Source organism: Meriones unguiculatus (genome assembly GCF_030254825.1).
Source record: "Meriones unguiculatus strain TT.TT164.6M chromosome 13 unlocalized genomic scaffold, Bangor_MerUng_6.1 Chr13_unordered_Scaffold_28, whole genome shotgun sequence".
NCBI lineage: Eukaryota > Metazoa > Chordata > Mammalia > Rodentia > Muridae > Meriones > Meriones unguiculatus.
The window spans coordinates 9,242,517-9,258,397 of record NW_026843644.1 but is presented as its reverse complement, the minus strand read 5'-3'; the positions used below and the strand labels follow the sequence as shown (position 1 = coordinate 9,258,397).

General features: G+C 37.2%; 1 protein-coding gene and 1 pseudogene across 1 annotated transcript in view; one reads left to right on the top strand and one right to left on the bottom strand.

Moving 5' to 3' along the window:
* Positions 1-10,814: 10,814 nt before the first annotated feature.
* LOC132650619 (single-stranded DNA-binding protein, mitochondrial-like) lies at positions 10,815-11,214 on the bottom strand (annotated as a pseudogene).
* Positions 11,215-13,304: 2,090 nt separating this feature from the next.
* Positions 13,305-15,881, top strand: part of LOC132650621 (zinc finger protein 850-like) — a gene marked incomplete at both ends in the record, with an annotated part of 172,930 nt that continues 170,353 nt past the window's right edge. The window contains one exon of the mRNA XM_060375965.1: positions 13,305-13,955. Coding sequence (XP_060231948.1) covers positions 13,305-13,955 — 651 coding nt within the window. The remainder of the gene's footprint in view (positions 13,956-15,881) is intronic.

Sequence of the window (15,881 nt, the reverse complement as noted above, 5' to 3'; positions counted from 1 at the left end):
ACTCCAGTTGAGTGTTGGGCTTAAATCTAGGCCAACGTGCCTGGCATCAACATCACCATCATTGGCTGCTGAGCCTGGAATATAGGGTTTTAGGTATTCATTCTGTTTTGTTTTGTATATGTAAGCATAGGTTATTGTGCTGATCTTCATCAGCATCTTACATTTGAAATTTGGCAGAGAGTATATTTAATTTCTTAGGGTGGCATGCATTCATGACACTAACAGTGCCTGAGCTTTCTGAGCTTTTTGAATTGTGGGTGTGTGACATTCTTTCTACCTGTTGTATTTGTTTTTATTTTTTTTAGACTTTATTTATCTATTTATTTTATTCAAACTTTATTTGTTTTAATTTAAATTTGTTTTTCTATAATTTATTCTCTGACATGAATTCGGCTCTTTGAACACCTCCTCCTGGGTGGGTGCAGCCTTGTGAAGCTGCAGAAGAATATGGTGCAGCTATCCTTAATGAGACCTGATAAGCAAGGGTCAGATAGAAGAGGATGAGTTCCTCCACTATCAGGAGAATATGAAAAGGGAATAGGGGAAGAAGAAGGAGAGTGGGTGGGACTGGGAGGAGATGGTAGAGGGGGCTACAGTGGGTATACAAAGTGAATAAATTCTAATAAATAAATAAATAAAATTTAAAAATAATTTATCCACTTAAGATCCCAATTTTAACCCCCTCCCTTGTCTCTTCCTGGTTTCACCCCTCTGTTCCTCTTTCATCCTTATCCCATTTCCAATTCTCAGATAAGGAGAGCCTTCCTCTCCTACCATCTGAATCCAGACTATCAAGGCTCACTAGGACTACCTGCATTTTCTTCCTTTGTGGCATGGCAATGCCCCCTCTGCCAGGGGGAAGTGATCAAAGATCAGGCAACAGAGTCCATGTCAGAGCCAGCCCCTACTCTTCTTAATATGGATCCCACATGAGACTGAGATGCCTATCAGCTCCATCTGAGCAGGCGTCTGGTTCCTCTTCATGAATGGCCTTTGGTGGGTGCATCAATCTCTGCAAGTCCTCATGGGCCCAGATTTGTTGTCCTTGTTGGTCTTCTTATGGAGGTCCTGCCAGGTCTGGGTCTTTCTACTTTCTATCCCCCTACTCTTCCCTATGATTCTTTGTGCTCTACCCAAAGTTTGGCTGTGAGTCTTAGCATCTGCTTTGAACCCCTGCTGGGTAGAATCTTTTGGAGGAAAGATTAGGCTTTCATCCTGTTCCCTCTCCTCAGTCACTTCTGGTGTTGATTCTATTTTCCCTTTTGAATAAGAATTGACCATCCTCCATAGGGTCTTCCTTTTTATTTAGCTCATTTAGATCTGTGGATTGTAGTATGTTTATCTTATATTACGGCCCTTATCCACTTACAAATGAGTAAATACCATGCATGTCTTTCTGGTTTTGGAATAACTCACATAGGATGGTCATTTCTAGTTTCATCGACTTGCCTGAAAATTTCATGGTTTACTTTTTGTATTTAAATACCCGAGTAGCATTCCATTGGGTAAATGTACCAGAATTTCTGTAAAACAATGGTTCAGTTGAGAGACTGTAGTTTGTGTCCCAATTCAGGCTATTACATAGTTGAGCAAATGTTTTTGTTGAATAGTGGAGCATCTTTTTGATATATTGCCAGGAATGATACAGCTGGGTCTTGAAGTAACACTATTTCCAACTGTCTGAGAAAGCATCAGATTGATTTTTAAAGTGGTTGTATAAATTTTCACTCCCACCAGCAATGGAGGAGTGTTCCTCTTTCTCCACATTCTCACTAGCTTGCTGTCACATCAGGTTTTCACCGTAGCCATGATGGGTTTAAGATGGAATGTCATTTGCATTTCCATGATGACTACAGATATGGAGCATTTAATGTCCACCATTTGATATTCCTCTGTTGAGAAATCTCTGTTTAGTTCTGTACCCCAGTTTTAAAGTGGATTATTTGGATTGCCGGAGTTTAATTTCTTGAACTCTTTGTATATCTTGTTTATTAGCCCTCTCTGTTGTATGAAGGGTTGGTGAAGAACTTTTGTCAGGCTGTAGGCTGTCATTTTGTTCTATTGACAGAGTTCTTTGTTTCATAGAAGCTTTTTGTTTCATGAGATCCTATTCATTAATTCTTGATCTTAGAGCAAGTGCTCTTGGTGTTCTGTTGAGGAAGTTACCTTCTATGCAAATGAGATCGAGGATCTTTCCCACTTTTTTTCTAACAGATTTAGTGTATCTGGTTTTATGTTGAGGTCTTTGAAGAACTTGGACTGCAGTTTAGTGCAGGGTGATAAATATGTATCTATTTTCATTTTTCTACATGTAAACTTCAGGTTAGACCAGCACCATTTGTTGAAGATGCTGTCCTTTTTCCATTGCATAATTTTGACTTTTTTGTCAAAAATCAACTGGCCATAGGTGTGTGGGTTTATTTATGGGTCTTCACTTCAATTCCACTGATTCACTGATTATTTTTTTACAGTACCATGCAGTTTTTATTACTATTTATTTATAATAGAGCTTGAGATGAAAAATGGTGATACCTACTAAATATCTGCTATTGTACAGGATGGTTTAGTTATTCTGGCTTTTTTAATTTTTCCATATGAAGCTAAAAATTGTTTTTTCAAGTTCCTTAAGGAATTGTGTTGATATTTTGATGGGAATATCATTGAATCTGTAGATTGTTTTTGATACAATGGCAATTTTTCCTATGTTGATCCTACTGATCCATGAGCATGAGAAATATTTCTATCTTCTGGTATCTTTTTCAATTTATTTCTTCAGAGACTTGAAGATATATATATATATATATATATATATATATATATATATATATATATATGTTTTTCATATTTTTTCTAACAGATTTAGTGTATCTGGTTTTATGTTGAGGTCTTTGAAGAACTTGGACTGCAGTTTATATATATAAAAAATATATATATATGTTTTTCACTGGCTTGTTGAGGATAAAATTATGTTATTTTTCCTGGCTATTGTGAAGGGTGTTATTTTCCTAATTCTTTGTTAGTCTATTTGTCTTTTGTATACAGGAGTGCTACTAATTTTTTTTTTTTAGTTAACTTCATATCCAGCCATTTTGCTGAAGTGTTTTTCAACTATAGGAATCCCCTACAGTAGAATTTTGGGGTCATTTTTGTATACTGTCATATCTTCTGTGAATAGTGATATTTGACTACTTCCTTATCAAGTTGTGTCCCCTTGATCTCCTTTAGTTGTCTTATTGCCCTAGATAGGACTTTGAGTACTGTATTGAAGAGATTGGGAGAGAGTGTGTAGCCTTGTCTTGTCCCCGAATTCCGTGGAATTGCTTTAACTTTCTTTTCATTTAGTTTGATGATAGCTATGAAGTTTCTTTACACTGTCTTTACAATTTTTAGGACTGTGTCTTTGTCCCCAGTCCCTCCAAGACTTTAAACAAGAATAACTGTTGCATGTTGTCAAATGCTTTTTCAGCATCTAAGAAAATGATCCTGTTTTTTTTTTTTTCAATTTGTTTATATGGTGGATTACATTGAGGGATTCCATATACTTAACCACCCCTGCATGCCTGGGATGAAGCCTACTTGGTCATGGTGGATGATATCTTTGATATGTTCTTGGATTTGGTTTGTGAGTATTTATTGAATATTTCTGCATCATTGTTCATAAAAGAGATTCGTCTGAAGTTCTCTTTCTTTTGGGGGATCTTTGAGGATTTATCAAGGTGACTGTTGTCTTATGAAAGGAGTTTGGTCATGTTGCATCCATTTCTGTTTTGTATTATAATTTGAAGAATATCAGTATTCGCTCTTCTTTGAAGGTCTTGTAGAATTCTGCTCTGCAATCATCTGGCCCTTCTTTTGGTTGGGAGTATTTTGATGGTTCCTTCTATTCCCTTAGGCAGTATAAGACTATTTAATAGCTTTACCTGATGTTGATTCAACTTTGCTGAGTGGAATCTAAAGATAATTGTATATTTCATTTAGATTTTCAAACTTTGTGGCATATAGTCTTTTGACATAAGAGTTAGTGGTTCTTTGGATTTTCTCAGTATCTGTTATATTTCTTTCTTTCAGATTTTGTTGATTTGGATAGTGTCTTTCTGCCATTTACTTAGTTTGGCTAAGAGTTTGTCTATGTTTTTTTTTTATTTTCTCAAAGAACTAGCTCTTGGTTTCATCGATTCTTTGAATTAATCTCTTTGTTTCTAATTTATTGATTTCAGCCCTGAGTTTGGTTATTCCTAGTGGTCTATTCCTGCTGGGTGTGTCTGATTCTTTTTTCCTGGGGCTTTCAGGTGTGCCAATAAGTTGCTTGTATGGGATGTCTCCAATAGTGTATGAAGGCCTTTAGTGCTATTAAAACTCCTCTTAGGACTGCTTTCATTGCATCCCATATGAAGTTCAGAATTTTTCTTTCAAGGTTTGTAGTTGTTTCAAGGTTTGAAGTTGTTTTTTTTTTTTAACATATATATATGTTTTTCACTGGCTTGTTGAGGATAACATCAGGATACATTATGTTTTTTTTCTGTTGTATTTTAATGGAAATTGCATTGAAACTGTAGATTGCTTTTGGTAAGATGTCCATTTTTATTATGTTAATCCTGCTAAGCCATGAGCATGGGAGATAGTTCCATCTTCTCATATTTTCTTCTAATTCTTTCTTTAGAGACTTGAAATTTTTTTCATACTTGTCTTTGACTTGCTTGGTTATGGTCACAGCAAGGTACTTTATGTCTTTTTTGTTATTGTGAAGGGTGTTGTTTCCCTAATTTCTTTCTCAGTCCTTTTATCTTTTGTATACAGAAAGACTACTGATTTTTTTTCAAGTTAATTTTGTATCCAGCTACTTTGCTGAAGGTGTTTATCAGCTGTAGGAGTTTCCTGGTAGAAATGTTGGAGTTACTCAGGTATACTATCATATCATCTGCAAATAGTGATACTTTGACTTCTTCCTTTCCAATTTGTATCCTTTTGATCTCCTTTAATTGTCTTATTGCTCTAGCAAGGACCTCAAGAACTATGTTGAAGAGATATGGAGAGAATGGGCAGTCTTGCCTTGTCCCTGAATTCAGTGGGATTGCTGTAAGTTTCTCTCCGTTTAGCTTGATGTTGGCTATAGGCTTGCAGTGTATTGCCTTTACTATGTTTAGGTATGTGCCCTGTATCCCTGATCTCTCCAATACTTTAAACAAGAATGGATGCTCGATTTTTTTTCAAATGCTTTTACAGCATCTAAGGAGATTATCATGTGCTTTTTTTTTCTTTCAATTTGTTAATATGGTGGATCATATCGATGGATTTTTGTTTATTGAACCACCCCTGCATACCTAGCATGAAGCCTACTTGGTCATAGTGGATGATATCTTTGATATGTTCTTGTATTGGGTTTGCAAAGTATTTTGTTGAGTATTTTTGCATCAATGTTCATAAGGGAGATTGGCCTGAAATTACCTTTCTTCGTTGGGTCTTTCTGGGTTTAGGTTCCAAGGTAACTGTGGCTTCAATGAATGAGTTTTGTAGTGTTCCTTCTGTTTCTCTTTTGTGGAATAGAATGAAGAGAGCTGGAGTTACCTCTTCTTTGAAAGTCTGTTAGATTTCTGCCCTGAAACCATCTGGCTCTGAGCTTTTGGTGGATTAGAGATTTTTGATGAATGCTTCTATTTCCTTAGTGGATACAGGACTATTTTATTGATTTACCTGGTCTTGATTAAGCTTTGGTAAGTGGAATTGATCAAGAAAATTGTCCATTTTATTTAGACTTTTCAATTTTTTTGGCATATAGACTGTTGATGTAAGTCCTAATGATTGTTTGGAGTTCTTCAGTGTCTATTGTTTTCTCCTCCTTTTCATTTCTGATTTTGTTAATTTGGATAGTGTCTCTCTGCCTTTTAGTTATTTTGGCTAAGGGTTTGTCTATCTTGATTTTCTCAAATAAACAGCTCTTGGTTTCATTGATTCTTTGAATTGTTTTATTTGTTTCTAATTTATTGATTTCAGCCCTGAGTTTGATTATTCTACTCCTCTTTGGTGTGTCTGCTTCTTTTTTCTAGGGATTTTAGGTGAGCCATTAAGTTGACTGTATGAGGTGTTATAAATTTCTTTTTGAAGGCACTTAGTGCTATGAACTTTCGTCTTAGCATTGCTTTCATTGTGTCCCAGAAGTTTTGTTATGCTGTGTCTTCATTTCCATTGAATTCTAGGAAGACTTTAATTTCTTTATTTATTTCTTCCCTGACCCAGCTGTCATTTAGTAGTGAGTTCTTCTCTTTCCATGTGTTTGTAGGCTTTTTGCTATTTCTGTTGTTGTTAAGGTCCAGGTTTAGACCACGGTAATAGATAGGATACAAGGGATTATTTCAATCTTCTTGTATAGGTTGAGGCTCACTTTGTGACCAATGATATGGTCTGTTTTGGAGAAGTTTCCATGAGGTGCTGAGAGAAGGTAATTTCTTTTTTCTTTGGGTGTAAGATTCTGTAGATATCTGTTAGGTCCATTTGATACATGACATCTATTAGAGATATTCTTTGTGTAATTTCTGTTGGTTACCTGTACTTTGTTGAGAGTGGAGTGTTGAAGTCTCCCAGTAGTAATGTATGGGGATTTGTGTGTGTTTTAGGTTTTATTAATGTTTCTTTTACAAACGTGGGTACCTTTGTATTTTGGGCATAAATGTTCAGAATTTTGATTTTTTTCTTGGTGGAATTTTCCTTTGATGAGTATGAAATGACCTTCCTCATATCTTTTGATTAATTTTGGTTGAAAATCTATTTTATTAGATATTAGAATGGCTACTTCTGCATGTTTCTTGGGTCCATTTGCTTGGACCCATCCAGCTCTTTACTCTCAGGTAATGTCTATCTTTGTGACTTAGATGTGTTTCTTGTATGCAACAGTTTGTTGGGTCTTGTTTAAGTGTCCATTCTGTTAGTCTGTGTCTTTATTGGAGAGTTAAGTCCATTGATGTTGAGGGAAATTAATGACCAGTGGCTGTTAGTTCCTTTTATTTTGATGTTGCTTGTGGTAGTGTTTGTGTGCTTGGTTACTTTTAGTTTTGCTGTAGTGACATTATTTATTTCCTGTGTTTTCCTGAATGCAGTTAGCTTTCCTGGGTTGTAGTTTTCCTTCTAGGAGCTTTTATACCTCTGGATTTGTGGGTAGGTATTGTTTAAATTTGTTTTTGTCATTAAATATCTTGTTTGCTCCATCTATGATGACTGAAACTTTTGCTGGGTATAGTAGCCTGGGTGGACATCTATGTTCTCTTAGGGTCTGCATGATATCTGTTCAGTACCTACTGGCTTTCATAGTCTCTGTTGAGAAGTCAGGTGTGATTCTGATTGTTTTGTCATTATATGTTACTTTGCCTTTTTCCTTTGCAGCTTTTAGTATTTTTTCTTGGTTCTGTATACTTACTGTTTATTATGTGGTGGGAGGATTTTCTATTCTGCTCTAATTTATTGGGTGTTCTGTAGGCCTCTTGTAGTCTTATAGACCTCTCTTTTAAGTTGGGGAAATTTTCTTCTATGATTTTGTTGAAAATATTTTCTGGGCCTTGGAGGAGGGAATCTTATTTTTCCTCTATTCCTATTATTTTTAGGTTTTGCTTTTCATGTTGTCTTGGATTTCTTGGATGGTCTGTGTCAGGAATTTTTTAGATTAAACATTTTCTTTGATAGCTACATCTATTTCTTCCATTGTGTCTTCCACACCTAAGATTCTTTCTTCCATCTCTCGTAGTCTATTGCTTATGCTTACCTCTGTAGTTCCTCTTTTCCTCCTTAAGTTCTTTCTCTCCACAGTTTCCTTCACTTGTGTTTTCTTTAATTTTTTTCCAATTCTCTTATCTGGTCTTGAGCCATTTCATTGATTTCCTTCACTTCTCTGACTGTATTTTTCTTCAATTCCTTCAGCTGTTTGTTCAAACAATCCTCTGTTTCTTTAATATCTTTCGGTGATTTAAGTATTTCCTCTCTAAAGGCCACAAATTGTTTGGCTGCAACTTCCTGTATTTCTTTAAGGATGGCCATAATCTGTTTGACTTTATCTTCCTCCATTTCTTTGCAAATGGCAATAATCTGTTTGACTTTATCTTCATCTAGGTCTTTACGCAGTTTATTTTTTTTCCTCTATTATCCTGTTCATAAGCACAGATGTAAGGTCATCTTCTTGAATTTCATTTACCCTGGTGTGTCCAGGGCTGCTTGCCCCTGAATAAATGGTTTATGGAGATGCTATATTTCTCTGTCTTTTTGAGCTTTTACACTTGCCTCTACCCATTTGGCTATATTAGGTGTTGGGTGTTAGTTTCTGGTGCTTCTTGGAATCCTGTGGTGGGGATAATCCCCTTGACAGGAAGATGATTTTTCCTGAAGGAGGCTTCCTCAGCTTTTGGGGTTATGGTCACTGAATAGCAGGTATTTTTCAGGAATTGCCAAAACTCACCACAGGCATAGAGACCTGAGCGGTAATTGTGGTCTTTGTTAGTCAAGGGGGCGCTCCTCTCACCCAGAGAAGTGCTGGAGACAGTTGTCCTGCTTCTGGCTTTCTTGCTGTAAATTTAGTAAGCTGCAGCTGTAACCTGGGTACCCCATGGTTTGGTCAGTTTAGTTAGGGATAACTGGTTGTCCCTTGGAGCAGTATCTGGGGGTTGATCTTGGGTATCCCAGGCTTCTGTAGGTCTGAGGTTAGAGCTCTGTGCCCCAGTACCAAGCAGTAATCCATAGCAGCTGAGCACTGCTCTCACATGTGCAGCAGGAGGCTAGTGTCTGGAGCCTGTGAATAACCAGAAACTTTTCCAGAGCTAGGTGTCCTGAGGTAGGGCCAGATGTTTTCCCCACCTTTGGGTTTTCTCCCAACATGAAGACCTAATCTGTGGTGTTTGACGTGGTGTGTAGAATGGGTAGGCACTTGCCAGATGGCTACCAAGCTGGTGACTGGGAAAGAACCTGAAAACATTTCCAAGAATGTTCCCATGTGTGGTGGTGGTAGTGTGTGGGGGAGTTGGCTGAGTGCTCTAAGCTGGGACCTGCTCTTTCCCTGCCTGTGGGGTTTTCTCCAGACAGGGAAACCCATCTTCTAGTGTCCTGGGGCACACAGTTCTGTCTGTGATGGAGAGTAGGGCATGGAGGTCTAGTGACTGGAGGCCCACTCAAGGCTGACAGTTGTGTACCCACCAGTCTGCAGGACCTTTTGCAGGGATAGACTGGGTGACCTGAGGTCAGTCCCACTTTCTTCTTCCCTGTTTTTTTTTTTTTTTTTTTTTTTTTTTTTTTTTTTTTTTTGGGCCTGGAGCTCCCAGTCTCTGGTGCCCTGGAGCACACAGTTAGGCCTGGGAAGGTGATCAGGACAAACAGGTGTATCCTGCACCTGGGATATTTTCCCGGCTCTCACTGAGTGACCTGAGAGTGGGACTGAGTGATCCCCACACCACGGAGTTTCCTCTCACCTAGGAAACACGATTGCTGTTGTTTTAGGGCCCAGAGTTCAGTCTTTTAGTTGCTGTACCAACATTGCTGTCCTGTTCCTGTCGTGGTCCTCCTGGCAATGCCATCTTGGATTCCCTCTTCCTCATCCCTTTCAATTAATTTTGGTTGAAAGTCTGTTTTATTAGATATTAGAATAGCTTGCTTCTTGGATCCATTTGCTTGACAATCTTATTCCTGCTGCAATATCCAAGAAATTTTTCCAGAGATTAGCTGGGTGCTCTGAGGTTGGACCCAATAGTTTCCCTCATCATTCGTTTTCTTCTTACCTAGGAAACACAGTCAGTGGTGTTTGGGGGCCCACAGATCCAACTATTGGTCACTGTGCAGTCTCTGCTACCCAGCTTATCAGAACAGTGTGCAATCAGCCCAGCCATCTGGGATCTATTTTTACTTTTTACTGAATATAAGTATTTTGATTGTATGCATGAATATGCACCTCTTGTGTGCCTAATCCTCACAGTAGTCTGAAGATGTCTTCAGAACTGATGAACTTATAACAATTGAAAGTAGCGGGTCCCATGTAAACACTAACAATTGAGCCCAATTATTTCCAAGAGCAGTAAGAGCTCCTCACTGCTGAGCCATCTCTCCTATCTTATGTTGCTCATTTATGATCAACATTTACACTGCTAATATTTTTGTCTTTTTACCTGTTTAAACATCCATTCCCTTTTAGTAAGATATCATTGAAGTTACAGTTTAAGCTGAGGTAGTGCAGATTTCTGGAAAATAAATATACAACAGGAGTGAATGTATAATTCCTCGTAGAATCTTCAGTAAAGAGCTCTGAGTTCCTTCAATATTTTGTTTGTTTGATTGACTTTTAGGGGAGGCTCTGTCTTAATATATAGGTCTGGCTGTCCTAGAACTCTTTGAATAGATAATACTGACATCCAGTTCAATAAGATACACCTGTGTCTGCCTCCTGAGTGATGGAATTGAAGGCATGACAGAATACACCCAGCTTGTCCACCATTTTTTGTAGTTAGTAACTGCTAATAAATTTCTCTGATCTGTAATTAGTATTGTTCATCTGTTAATTTCTCGCTCTCTGTGTCTCTGTCTCTATGTCTCTGTCTCTCTGTTTTACACTCTTCTCTCTGTTTGTCTTTGTCCACATAAATTGCCACGTCTATTCCAAAGCTATATCCTCTTCAAGAAGTTCAGATATGATACAGTTAAAACTTGTTATTCTGTTTTCTTCTAAAATGACTTAGTGATAACAATAACACTTATTTTTAATAGAAAAGTTTTAATCTTTATTTTTAATCTATAGACTACATTATTTAGTAAGGAGGATATACAAAACAATGATCAAAAAACAACCATGTGTTCTATTCCTTTGCTTTTGTCTGGTCACTCAGAAATAGCATGTTATTGGCTATGATTGTTGTTTCTTGCCACTCACATTATTTTTATTCATGTATTCACTGTTGTCCACTTTCCCTTCCACAAATATATGAGGCCCCCTCTTCACATACTGATATGTCACATCCCTGAGCCCTGGTCAAAACATAATATTCAGTACCATGTTGTCTTTTGACTGATGTTACCCATCCGTTCAGTGTCCCCTGATCAACACATATCATTTGTTGCTAGATAAAATATAATGACTGTGTTTTGTCCTTCCACCTGTCTCATGACAGGGTCCTGACCTACTCACCCAAGTAACTGAAGAGGATTCATAGATTGCTCAAGAACCCAACTAATGGCTACTTTATATTCATGTCTTACAAACTGATGAAACACAAGTTTTTGAAGCACGCCTTTGGTTTTTATTTTTATTTTTCAATCTAACCTTTAGGCTTTTTCATATCCCCTACTTCACATCACGCAGAGCACCCAACTATAAAACATTCACACTTCTGTGTCAGAAAATGAATTGAAGATGCAGTAAAATTATATGATTATATTGACAATGAAGTATAAATTTATATTGTTGCCACTGTTTCTGTTGTACAAATGTATGGCATATTTTAGAATTCAGTGACCTTCAATGATGTGCATGTGAAATTCAGCCAAGAAGAGTGGGCCTTGCTGGAACCTTCCCAGAAGCAACTCTACAAAGATGTGATGCTAGAGACCTGTGAAAACCTCACTGCTATAGGTAAGATTGCAATTTTTCTTTCACTTTAAAAATAAAGAGACAACTCTTACTTTGTTATTGATCATCTTCTGTAATTCCAATTGAGAATGAGGAGGAATGAGGTAAATAAATCAGGCATGGTTCTAAGGGTCACAGAAGATAGTGATTTAAGTTTTGCCTTAATAATAACATGATATTTCCAATAATATATATTTTCTCGTACTATATTTTAGGCTACAATTGGGATGACCATAATATTGAAGAACATTTTCAAAGTTCTACAAGTAATAAAAGGTAACTTTATGTGCATGTTGATACAGATATAAATCTTAAATTTTAATGTGACCTGGAAGTTTGGTGTTTTTTGTTTGTTTTTGTTTGTTTTTTTGTTTATTGGCTGCTTTTTATTTTCTGTTTTTGAAATAGATTTTTTCTGAGTATCTGTGACTTTCTTAGACTTACTTGTTATACCAGCCTGACCTCAAAATCACACAGATCTGCCAGATTCTGCCTCCACAAGTGCCGGGATTGAAGGCATGTACCAGCACACATGGCTGTGTCCTGGAAGTTTTAAAGAAAGGCAACAGTATAAAGACAGCACTGCTTTAAGTGTACTGATGATCATTAAAATCTCATAATTCCATGTACTTCAATGTCAGGCATCTGATTTGTGTTTACAAGGCACTCCTCTAACATAGAAGAAAATAAAATAATATTGTAACAAAAATACCATTTGAATCATATGGACATTACAGCTACTGACTTGAACTGCCAATCTGTTTAGTCTCATTCTATCTACTCAGATATTGTAAAGGTATACACACTGAATTGGTGATCAGTATGTGTCCAAAACCTTCTAATAAGCAAAAATTTCATATTAGAACCAGTGTTACTTATTTTCATGCAGTAACATTGTAAAGTTTAGTGAAAGGAGCAGCTTATGAGACTCAAGAATATTGTTTTGGAGAAACCATAATCCCTATATGACATGTCTATGATGAACAAAAAACAAACTGTGTTAATTCAATATGGGAATCTTTATTATATTTGTAAATTAAACTGGTATATCATATGTCAAAATGATTCTAAGACATGAGCATAGGGATATTGAAAGAAGCAGTGTCCCTGTCTTTCTCCAAGAACAATTGATTTGGTAGTGGTCGCCACTGTGAGTAAATTTTCTGAATGTGATAAATGGTTACTGTTAATTGGTTTTGCAACTTCACTGAGAATTCATCAGCAAACTCATATTGCTGAAAATACCTATGAATACTAGGAATTTGGAACTTCTGCTTCTCTTGGCTCACTTTGAAAATGAAGTATCATTCATACAGTACAAAAATTTGTGAATGGGATTGGTGTGGTGAAACTCTGAATACTTACAATACTCTTCATATATAGGAGAAAACCTCTTACAGAAAAATGATGCTATAAAAGAGATCCACATAACAAATGCTCTTACCATCACAGGGATCTTCAAAAATACCCATAATGAAGGGGAATACCGTGAATGTAAATAAAGTGATAAAACTTTAAAATTTGATTCTTCTTTACCATTAGACCAAATTATGAAATTAATTCATGTAGATAAATATATTTATTAGTGTAATGAAATGACTGTGGTAAATCTTTCACATGTGCCAATTTTCTTTGCAGGCATGAAAGCAGTCATACTGGAGAGAAACCCTTTAAATGCACTCTATGTGGGGAAGCCTTCCCCTATATCACTGTTCTCCTATGGCATAAAAGAACACACACTGGAGAGAAGCCTTACAAATGTAATCAATGTGGTAAAGCCTTTGCAAAAAGCAGTCAGCTCATACGGCATAAAAGAACACATACTGGCGAGAAACCTTATGAATGTAACCAGTGTGGTAAAGCCTTTGCAGAAAACAGTCATCTCATAAGCCATAAAAGAACACACACTGGAGAGAAACCTTATGAATGTAACCAGTGTGGCAAAGCCTTTGCAGAAAACAGTCATCTCATAAGCCATAAAAGAACACACACTGGAGAGAAACCTTATGAATGTAACCAGTGTGGTAAAGCCTTTGCAGAAAACAGTCATCTCATAAGCCATAAAAGAACACACACTGGAGAGAAACCTTATGAATGTAACCAGTGTGGCAAAGCCTTTGCACAAAACAGTACTCTCTTAAGTCATAAAAGAACACACACTGGAGAGAAACCTTATGAATGTAATGAGTGTGGTAAAGCGTTTGCAGAAAACAGTCATCTCATAAGACATAAAAGAACACACACTGGAGAGAAACCTTATGAATGTAACCAGTGTGGTAAAGCCTTTGCACAAAACAGTACTCTCTTAAGCCATAAAAGAACACACACTGGAGAGAAACCTTATGAATGTAACCAGTGTGGTAAAGCCTTTGCAGAAAACAGTAATCTCATAAGACATAAAAGAACACATACTGGAAAGAAACCTAACGAATATACCTAACGTGACAAAGCCTTTGCACAGCAGAGTAGTCTCCGAAAATAGGAAAAGACACACAGTGGAGAGAAGCCTTGTGAGGGTAATTAGTGTGATAAAGCCTTTGCATGTAACAATCATCTCCTAAGACAACAACACATATGAATATAACTATGTGGCAAAGCCTTTGCACATAACATCTCTTAATATATAAAATAACACATACTGGAAAGATGTCTGACTGTAACCAATGTGAAAAAACTTTTGGACTTCAGAATAATCTCCACACTTATGAATGAAATCCTAATGGACAGAAAGCCTGTGAGTGCTTTTAACATGGTGAAACCATTCCACATTTGTATAATCTTCATCATCATGAAAGGATTCATAATAGAGGAAAAACTTATGAATGTGCTAAAAGGGTGATGCCTTGCACAAATCTAGAGTCATCATCATCATAAAAGTATTCTTACTGGAGAGCAATTCTGTGAGTATAAGCAAGGTGGAAAGACCTTTATGTACTTTGGTCCACTGAGATGCAACAGAACTGTAAAACTAGCTCAATGGAAAGACCTCCCTTTTCTGAAGGGGAAAGGTAATAGGGGACAATAGGAACAGAGGGTAGTCATGGGGCAGAGAAAGGAGGGGGATTACAATTGGAATTTAAAGTAAATAATCTTATTTTTAAAAAGAATACAATGAATGGTGAATATCAATTACATGCAACAGTACTATATAATAAGGTGTTTACGGAAGACTTTTTGATAGTCCTGTTTCTCAACCTTTACTATTTTCAATTGCGTCAGGTTAAACAAGAAACTTTTAGTCCAGTGGATGAATATGTAGGGAATGGTGAACTAACACCAGCCAGGAAGTTCTCTGAGAGTATCACAACAGTGGCAGCCTGTAGAAGTTTCTTTGTGTACACATACCTATTATTCCAGGGGTTCTATTGAAAACCATCACAACCCAGACTGAATTTTGAGATGTGAGGGAGGAGGCTTTCTCTTTCATGTATGACCCTGCTGCTGGCCTAGTTGTATAACCATGGCAAGGGTGAGTTTTCTCTGCCTGACTTCATCTGGAGAGTGTCTTTAGACATAGATGCCACCAACCAAAATTCATACATGGCCTTTGACACAGATCTCTGATAACTCCCCTCCCTTCAAATATAGGATAATCAGGTTCCATGTTCTTTTTCACATGATAGGAATGTGCTGTTTAATGCAAATCAAGCATCCTTGAAGTGCCCTGTTTTAAACAATTATCTACACCTATCCTTAGAGCATCCCAGTTACTCCCCAAGGGGTACATACCCTCTGTTTTCTAGAATTAAAGTTGAACTTACTTTCTGAGGTGGTTCCCCGAGTGTTCTGATCACTGTTATGCTTAGGTGACTTCCAAGTTTTATACCTCATCTTCTGGGGCTCCTTCCTTCCTGAGCTGGTGGGAAACAGCCTCCAGGCAGCAAGAGAACCACGTTCTCTGAAATGCTTGTGGAAAAAAATGTTTCACACTTCATAGCATTTCAAATTTCACATGTTTCTTGATGTGAGATGGTAAATCAAACAGTGTCTTGGGGGTGGGACTCTCTAAAATGAGTTATACCTAGTGTTGATTTCACAGTAAGCTTTCAGGCAAGCTTCATAGTATGAAATCTTCTGAGGTGAGCACAGTGGCCTATGCAGAAGTAATAAGAGCAGAAATTTTATTTTCCTGATTTTAATAGCTGAGTAGTGTTCTGATAATGTGTGGATGGATGGGAGAGGAGGGGAACTCCCCCTTTGAGAGGATTAGGGGAAAGAGTTTGGGGGAAAGAGGGAAGGAGTATGGGACCAGTAGGAGTTGAGGGAGTGGCCTTTAAAAGGGGTATACAATGAATAA